The 9,772-nt window shown below is 34.7% G+C and overlaps 1 protein-coding gene across 1 annotated transcript; it reads left to right on the forward strand.

The window, feature by feature from the left end:
* The first annotated feature begins 5,320 nt into the window (after positions 1-5,320).
* LOC125190563 (sugar transport protein 14-like) lies at positions 5,321-7,336 on the forward strand. The gene is made up of 5 exons (XM_048087889.1): positions 5,321-5,500; positions 5,577-5,899; positions 5,988-6,260; positions 6,340-6,696; positions 6,794-7,336. Exons 1-5 carry the CDS (start codon positions 5,359-5,361, stop codon positions 7,199-7,201), a joined length of 1,503 nt encoding a protein of 500 aa, XP_047943846.1. The 5' UTR covers positions 5,321-5,358; the 3' UTR covers positions 7,202-7,336.
* Positions 7,337-9,772: the final 2,436 nt, after the last annotated feature.

A 9,772-nucleotide genomic window follows, 5' to 3' on the forward strand; every position in this document is an offset into this window, starting at 1 on the left:
GCTGATGTGGCGCTGATGTGGCAGGAGTTAGGGAGAAATAAGAGAGTTTTTAGCCGGACCACTGGGAGTGCTCTAATCCTAGCATTACAAACTCTAACCCAAACATAATAAACTTAAATCACAAAATTCTAACATTCAATCCACCATAATTTCTTTTATATTTTCATGCTTAATATATATAGTCCAGTAAATATTAAAATTTGTTAAAAAATTAAACTGAAAAGATGAAAAAAAAGAGTTAAAAGTTGAAAAGTCAAATACACACGCACTCTTTGAAAATTGTACTACATTTTTAAATTTTATTACGTATTGTACTATTTATTTCTTGGGAGTTGGGTCTTCTTCTTCCCCAAGGCTAAAACCATGACAGCTTATTTCTTCATTTGTCTTTGTATATTTTACAAGCTGAAATTCATTTCAGCCCCTTCCATCATTCAATCTCGAATAATTTAGCCTTTAATAGCACTGATTTAGGAAGGGTTGAAGACTGTATATTGAAATTTTTAAAAAATTTAACAATAGAAAATAAGAAAAAGAAAATTGTTGGCATGTGCTGAAGCCCCTCCCCAGCTCTATGTGTGTCCGCCACTGGAGACTACTAGCTATTCTTTGCTCCTTATTCGCCTAGTAGTACAATTATTATACTACAAGTATTTAGATATAATAGGACATATGTTGAAAATTAATAATCTCTAGCTTGATATACATTGCTATGGAAGACTACTTTGTACCTCACCTAATCGAATTAAATTCAATTGAATTATATATGGAGCTTGCATTGCAATATTGCATGATGTTGTAACACATGCAACTAGATATTAACAATCTTCGGTTTACCCCCATTAATTAATTATAACGATAACCAAAACGGTTGATATATGTAGACGTATATCTCTCTTTTTTGTTACATACCTAACTCTTTTGTCTACACGTAGAAATCAGTAAATTAAATGCCCAAGTAGATTTAATTTATACAAAACAAATCAAATTCATGAGATATTCCTAGGAATTTAAGTAGCATCGTTTTATCGACATCGAGAATGTGTTTAGTTACTGGATTCAGTTCCATGGTTATATAACTAAAATTAATTCTTACTAATGGAATTGCAAGTACATATAAGTATAAAATTAGGTATTAATTTCGCACTTAATTTATTGCAGCAAGAAAAAGACGATTCTGTCGTCTTGGCGGCCCCCACACTCCGCCCGACATCATGTGACACTTAATTTATTATAACTCATAAGCTGGTCAAGTATCGCGTGATTTTCTTTGAACTTTGCCTTTTTATAAAAACTAGCATTCCTCACTTCGCCATGAGCGGAATCTCAGTGCTTGGATTTGGGTCCACGAAAGATACCAAACATTGCTGTATTAATAAATTTGTGTGTTGATCAAAATTGAACTATTACATAAATGCACGAGCATACGTTTTTGTGCATTCATATATTAAGCGAGTGTATTTCATTTTGATTAGCCCACATCTAGTGTGGTTTGAAAATTACTACACAAATAAGAATTTAAATACTAAGACACACATATAAATAAGAATTCTCAATGACACGCGTGATTTTCAGTTTAGCCAGAATAGTAACATACTTACATTAATTACGACCAGTGGCAAGTAATCCTCAAATAAATACTCACTTAGTCCCACAATAAGAGTTACGTTTGGCGTGGACACGAATTTTAAGAAATATAAATAATAGTGTGTTCAAAATGTTAATGGAATATGAGGTCCATTTTTTATATTGGTTTTATAATAGAATGTGAGACCTACTTATCATTTATGGTAAAAGTGAAATGTGACTCTTATTATGGGACAGACCGAAATGATCAAATGTGACTTTTATTTGTGGGACGGAGGGAGAAATTAATTAAATTGAGTAAACTACAGTATTTATTAATGTCATAAAAGATCATAAAATAAAAGTATAAAACGTCAAAGAATCTTAACTTAAAGCCTAGGCATTTAAAGTAGGTCTCATAGCGTGTTACAACCTTCGTTATGGTGGAAGAATTTAAATGAGTACTAGTAAAATTTACATCACTTATTAATAATTTTATAGCTTAATCCCTAAATTGATTATTCTATAGGAGTATTTCTTATGTGAATGTGTTACGTCCCCCAATATATATTGTCTCCTCCAAATTCTATTTTGAGTGACTTAAATAATATGATTCCTTATGTTGTATATTAATGAGATCAATTAAATAAAGAAAATAAAAAATTAAAACAGTGAGCTATTAATTGCTATCAATTTACATAAGATGATATTAACCTCTTCTACAAAATACTTGCTAACAAATTTTTACTCTATTTGACTTCACACCGAAAACGAGTATTTGTAATTGCGAGACCAATTTGAAATTAAAATAGTAGACTTAAGAGCATACTCGTGTGTATCGGGGATTTGAGAGAGGAGAAGAGAAGAGAAATTGAGTTGAATATTTGCAGTTCTTTTAATATTTGACAGAGAAGAGAAGACGAGATTGAAGAATGTTTCGGGCCTTTCTTCTTTTTTTAAGCTAGTTGGGTTCAAATTTGGGCCCAACTATAACCAGCTATGGAATCATATTATTAATAAGCTCCGTGACTGCATTGATGCGCGACTAACATGGGTTGGGCTTCTGTGGGTGGCTGGGTGAAGTGGTTCTTATACTAGATGGACTACTAGTTTTGATGATTGATTTGTGATGTGAACTTTAGGAGTGGGATGATATGGTGCACAATTTTTGAAGTTAAATGTTAGCTCATTTAGAAAAAAAGAAAAGAAAAGGGTGCGGCTTCGTTATGTAGAGACAGATGAGTCCACATGTTGTTATGGCAAGGAATATTCACGATGTCAAATTGGCTGCTCCTGGTGGTGAGGGGGTGAATCGAAGTGCAATTTTAGTCGGGTTAAAAATTATAGGAATTATTATCATTTAAATCATACATTTGTTTAGATAAAAGTTCGAGCCTACTACGACCGTTAATTTGGGGGCAATCTTGGATTTACATAAACCCATTTGTCTAGCTCAAACCCATTTTGTTTTGGTTTCTCTACTAGCCTGAACATTTATGTAACAAAATGGTAAGTAGTATAATTAACTAGAGCTAATTACTAAATTGGACTTGTAGTGAGTTTAACTCGGGCTTCTAATAAGCATGGTTGAGTTTGGAAAGAATTCAATTGAAGCACGTAGCTCAAATCATTTTTTTTATTTGATCATAGATGTACCCAAATCTATTTTATTTCTCTAGTGGATCGATTTTAGGCCGATCTTTGTTCTGGACTGAGGTGGCTTGGGTCAACCCTATTTACTAAACAAATCTATATGTGGATATATATTATTCTCCACTACTCTCATTCACAAATAAAAAACAAGATATTTATAGGTTATATCAAATTCATTTACTTCTCGCCAATAAGATCATTTAATTGACAAAGACATGATATGGAAGTCTACAATAAATTTGACTTTAGTATCGGAAAATGCATGTAAAGAATAAATAAATAAACTTAAAAATATATAGCAACTATATTGGAATTATTTACAGCTTTTAAATTGATCTTCGATAACAATACTACATGTAGTCATGGTTTTAGGCATGAATTTTATACACGGATTAAGAATTTAATTTTCGATTTCATCATTTTTTGACAATTAATCCTTTTCTATAGAGTAATTAATAATTACTCCATATAATATACCTACATGCTTATATAAAATATAATGTACCCACATGATCATGATCATATGAACTGGTTTCGAGAACATAAATTTGCAGCTTGTCATCTAGCTACCTTTATTTAACATTGGTCAAATCGATTGATAAAAAATACTAAGTAGTCACTTAGACTTAAACTTTGAAATGACAATGGCATGAAAGTAATAATTAAGTTTCGTTACTAGGATATGTGTGTTTGTTTTAAAATATACCCACTTGAACAAAGTATTTTATATCCATGTTCACACAGCTGGTTTCAAATATAAAGTTAGCAGTTTACTAGCTACGTTTACATAAAATAAATACCTTGAGATTGATGGGTCAGGGTCAGGGTCATGGGTGGATAACTGGATATACTATCAATCTTTCTTTTTTGTTGCTAGACAGAAAAGTAATTTATGAATCAGTATTATACTAGTAATAACTAAATTTGCAATATATTATCTCCGTTCCATAGTAGTCGAGTCATTTTTTCATTTACGTTCCATAATAATAGTGTAATTTCTCGTTTTAGTAAAAATCAACACATTTCTTCTCATTTACTTTACTCCCTCTTACTTTATTCGCTCTTCAACTCTCTACCTTTTTCATTCCCTACTTTATTCTTCCTTTACTTAATACAATTTTTCTTAATCTTCGTGCTAAAAAAATGTCTCTACTATTACGGAACGGAGGGAGTATGTAGGTAGCAAGGTTTTTTTCCGGAGAATTTAGTAGGCTTTCGCATGTATATATCAATCACATGGCAGGAATGGTTATTCTGTTTATCAACTACTATATTAAAATAAATGTAAGTTTTTGTTAAGCATTAATCGAATCAAATCAAACATATATATTAATAACTGAAATTTATTAACATCGTTTAGTTCTTTTCTATTCGACAAAAGATAAAATTTATGTAAATAAGTCTCCTTATTTTTGATTAGATCGAATTGATTTTCTTTAACTGGTTTTATTTTTTAGAGACGTAATTTCATAGTTAACTTATCCTCAATGTATAGTTTAGGATATTATTTTCACACTACTACTTTAGGAAACAAATCATTAGTGTAGATTATGAATTAATTATGCCAATAGGAAACACGGAAATCGTAGAACTGCATATAGAAAATCTGATTTTCAAGAAAGATTAGTTATTATCTCTTTCTTAATTAATGTCTTCATTCATAGAAATGCGTGGCTGTTGTATTAAGGAAAGAAAGATTACTCGTTATCAGCTAAAATAGATATTCGATTAAAATGGATAAATCCCTTAATTTTCGAAAATATTAGTAATAGCAGTAGTATTTATGCGAAATGGTCTTCTAAACTTATCTGCTAGGCCAAAAACATTCAAAGTCAACCTGTTAACACATAACATTAATCTTTAAGCAAATAAAGACGCTACTCCGACAAGGACATGGGCCCACACTAAATTAGTTTGGACATTATCGGAAATTTATTACTCCTCTACAAAGAATATGCACAACATAGTCAACCGTTATCGGAATATAGCAATAAAATAGTGGAGATAAACAAATTAGCAAATTGAAGCTGTGATTTCGCTATTATAATTGACAAAACAGGCTGTCATTTCTTTCCAGTCCACTATATTAGGTTTGAAAAATCTTGATCTTTATCATTTAGAGAGTAGAGAGAGAGAGAGATGGCGGGTGGGGGAATAGTGGATTCAAAGGGCGGAGCCAGAGCTCATCTCTATGAGTATACCATCACTCCTTATTTCATCTTCGCTTGCATTGTTGGCTCCATGGGCGGCTCCTTGTTCGGCTACGATCTCGGTGTTTCTGGTAGCTTTTCTTTTCCCCTTATTTCATCAATTCTTAAGCATTCCTAAATCCTAATAATCGAGTTTGAAAATTGCAGGAGGAGTGACCTCCATGGATGACTTCTTGTTTGAATTCTTCCCCAAAGTATACAGAAGGAAGCAATTGCATCTCAAAGAAACAGATTACTGCAAATACGACAACCAGATTCTGACCCTCTTTACATCCTCACTCTACTTAGCCGCCTTAGTCTCTACATTCGGAGCCTCCCACGTCACCCGAAACAGAGGCCGCAGGGCCAGCATCATCTGCGGCTCCATCAGCTTCTTCTCCGGTGCAATCATGAACGCCGCCGCTCAGAACATCGCAATGCTCATCATCGGCCGCATCCTCCTCGGCTTCGGCATTGGCTTCGGCAATCAAGTCAGCAAACCAAACACTAGTTTTTTTGGGAATATCTCGTTTTATATGAGCAATTAAATTAATGATGTGAAAGCCTTATGCTGTGCAGGCAGTGCCGTTGTACCTTTCAGAGATGGCGCCTGCGAAGATACGGGGCGCCATCAACCAGCTCTTCCAGCTCACCACGTGCCTCGGGATCTTTGTGGCGAACTTTGTGAATTATGGAGTTGAAAGGATCCATCCGTGGGGGTGGAGGCTGTCTCTCGGGCTAGCAGCAGTGCCGGCCTTGCTCATGTTCGTGGGCGGGATTGTCCTCCCCGAGACTCCCAACAGCCTCGTTGAACAAGGCAGGTACGAGGAGGCGAGGAATGTGTTGGAGAAGGTAATCCATTAGAGGAGTGGCTCGTTAGACTTATATAGTGGTTTCAGTTCTTTGTTATAAGTATTTCAATTGGCAACAGGTGAGAGGCACTCCAAAGGTTGATGCGGAGTTCCAAGACCTGATTGACGCGAGCAATGCGGCTAAGGCTATAAAGCATCCTTTTCGGAACCTGTTGAGGAGGAAGAATAGGCCCCAGTTGGTCCTTGGTGCCATTGGTATACCGGCGTTTCAGCAGCTTACTGGGATGAACTCCATACTTTTCTACGCCCCCGTGTTCTTCCAGACCTTGGGTTTTGGCTCAAGCGTGGCTCTCTACTCTTCTGCCATCACCAGCGCCACGTTGGTCGTGGCCACTCTCATATCCATGGCCTTTGTTGACAAGTTTGGTCGACGAGCTTTCTTCTTGGAAGCTGGCTGTGAGCTCTTCCTATGCTCGGTATTCATTTCTTCTAACGTCACCAGTTCAGTCATTCTTTATACGTTTCTATTTTACGACTGAGCCATACAAGTGCAAAATATGATTGGTTTTGTAGGTTGCAATAGCCATTACTCTAGCACTGAAATTTGGAGAGGGAGAACAGCTGCCCAAAGGTATTGGGATCTTCCTGGTGGTGGTGATATGCATATTCGTGCTGGCCTACGGGCGATCATGGGGGCCGTTGGGGTGGTTGGTCCCTAGCGAGCTGTTCCCATTGGAGACGAGATCAGCGGGGCAGAGCATTGTGGTGTGTGTGAATATGCTCTTCACGGCGCTCATCGCTCAGTGCTTCCTGGCGGCGCTCTGCCATCTAAAATACGGCATCTTCTTACTATTCGCGGGCTTGATCTTCATCATGACATGCTTCATCTTCTTCTTGTTGCCGGAGACGAAGCAAGTCCCCATTGAAGAGATACATTTGCTATGGCAGAACCACCGCTTCTGGAAGAGATTCACAACCTGAAAAGAATATGGATAACCATTGATAATTAATGAATGTGTATTTACAATTTCATATAGATGTATGTTCACAGTTTGTTTGTCTCAGGAATTGTAAGCTTGCCTCACAAAAATCAGTGATTTTTTTTGTCATTCTCTACAACTTGTTTCTACACTTTTTGTACTTATGATGTATCGATGATATTGCCTTTATTAATCAACTACTCCTACAATACAGTTTTCAATCAGTGAACTCCTTTAACCTCTATGCACATTGCAGTGCTACTTTTTCAGAAGCGGTGGAATAAAGCATGCTTCTATTGTTCCTGAATTCATCAGGCCATCCACAACGTAAGGGGTGTGTAACGTGACCACGATTGGCCTAGTTCGTAGAGCCAGATTCGATATCGTTTATCATCCTAATTCCTACCGTTTATTCCCCTCCTATAAATTCTCAACTTCTTTCCCTACTTCATCAACATCTCAAAATTATTATCTTCTTCAAAATGTTCTAATTTCTTAACCTTTTACTTTTCAAATTCTACCATTCTAGTAATAATCTCATGTTTTGAAAACTAGCCTTTGCATATGCATAGTGGCCCCTCTTTGCCCACGCGATCAATGCATCGTCTTGACCCTTGTTTCGCCCTTTGCTTCGACCTCAGCCCCCAATCGAACCTCAGATATGAAGTTGCACTGGATGTTGAACATCAGTGTTCGCATTAGGAGATTTTCTCCAATGTTTGCGAAGTACACCGCACAGGAAGTCCGGGAACTATGCGAATATTCAAAGTCTACGTGTGTTAAAGCATTCACATTAATGATCACCACCAAATCTATCAGGATTCTTGGGCAACGAAATACCCTCAGCATTTAATAGGTCATAGTATCAATTAATATCGTATGCTCGATGTTATGTCAAAAATTATTAACAAACGATAATCACCGAAACCTCGTTTTTCAGTAAATAGCCAAGAAAGACTTATCTCACTATTTGAGCCTTCAGTGCTATACCACACCTAAGTTGTTCATTTTCTTAGGTAAATAAACTTTTGGATTGACATTGCAACCTTTCACGATAGATAGTCAAAGCTATCTAAGTCGTGAAAATTCTTTTTCTTCTGCAAGAACCGACTTAATTACCTACTCTGAACACCAATCATAACTAGACTACTTGCAGATGACTTAGATTTATTTACTTCTTATGCATTTCAATGTAAATTAAAACATCTCATATTACAAAAGCAAAATATATTATAACAAAATATAAAAGAACTATTACATGTACAAGGATTCGAATTTTGTGTTTATCAGTCCAAACAAGATGATGCCCACAAATCAATTATGGTAATTCAAACTCTGTAGTCTATACTATCTGATGCTGTAAGTTAGAAGAGGTTTATTAATCTCCATACGATATCTTGTCTAGATCTTTATACGATACTCCTATTATATTCGGTAATGATCTTATAAGCTCCAGTAGATGATTAACCCAAATAAGTTCTAATCTTAAGTTATGCTCTTTCATTTAGAAATTTGAGTACAAAAGTCAATATGTAGTCCTACCTCCCTCTCATTATATACGACACATTTTTTCTGGGCAATGGTTATATAAAAGAGTGAACAACAATTATGGAGTTATCTTGTTCATAGTTTCTGGACTTTAAAAATATCGTCAGTATTCCTTAGAATTTATTTTGAAATTGGTACTTTTGGCTATTTTTGATCCGAAAATACTCTTTGAGCATTTGGGCAATTTCATCTTTTCACATTTTAACTGTTTCAATATGATATTATTTCAATAATGTACTAAATCTGATATTTTAAAATTATCTTCTTCTTCCCTTTGACATCCTTCACTTTGTTTTTTTTTATAAATTTCAATATTAGATTTAATTTTATAAAATTAAATTTAAAATTTAGATTTTTAAAAAATTATTAGTTTATGTATTCTTTCTCGTCTTATAGCTATATATATAGAAATAAAACTATGTAGCCAACTCACACAAAACTCTTTTATAGTAATAAATACATAAATTAATAATTTTAATTAAAAATATTGGTATTTAAAAATCCAAATTTTAAATTTATTTTATAAAATTAAATCTAATATTGAAATAAAAAAAAAGTGAAGGATGTCAAGGGGAAGAAGAAAATAATTTTAAATTAATATCTAATTTAGTACATCATTGAAATAACATCATACTCCCTCCATCCCCAAAGAATATGCACTTTGGGTTGGTCACGAGTTTTTAATGCATAATTGATAAAGTAAGAGAAAGATAGAGAGAAAAAATAAATAAAGTATTGTTAGTGGAGAATGGGTCCCACCTCATTAGAGGGAAAAGAGTTCCAAAATTAGAAAGTACATATTCTTGTGGGACAGACTAAAAAGGAAAGAAGTGCATATTCTTGTGGGACGGAGGGAGTATTGAAAAAGTTAAAATGTGAAAAGACGAAATTACCCAAATGCTCACAAGTGCAGTTTTGGATCAAAAATAGCCAAAATGACCAATTTCGAAATAAACCCTTAGTCCAGGGACTACTGGCGATATTTTTAAAGTTCATGGACTATAGACAAGATAAGCCCATAGAC

This window comes from Salvia hispanica, chromosome 5, assembly GCF_023119035.1.
Source record: "Salvia hispanica cultivar TCC Black 2014 chromosome 5, UniMelb_Shisp_WGS_1.0, whole genome shotgun sequence".
Classification (NCBI taxonomy): domain Eukaryota; kingdom Viridiplantae; phylum Streptophyta; class Magnoliopsida; order Lamiales; family Lamiaceae; genus Salvia; species Salvia hispanica.

Coding starts and splice junctions, on each gene's coding strand:
- LOC125190563 (XM_048087889.1), top strand. CDS start 5,359: ATGGCGGGTGGGGGAATAGTGGATTCAAAGGGCGGAGCCAGAGCTCAT. Junction 5,501..5,576: donor CTACGATCTCGGTGTTTCTG/GTAGCTTTTCTT, acceptor TGAAAATTGCAG/GAGGAGTGACCTCCATGGAT. Junction 6,697..6,793: donor GTGAGCTCTTCCTATGCTCG/GTATTCATTTCT, acceptor TTGGTTTTGTAG/GTTGCAATAGCCATTACTCT.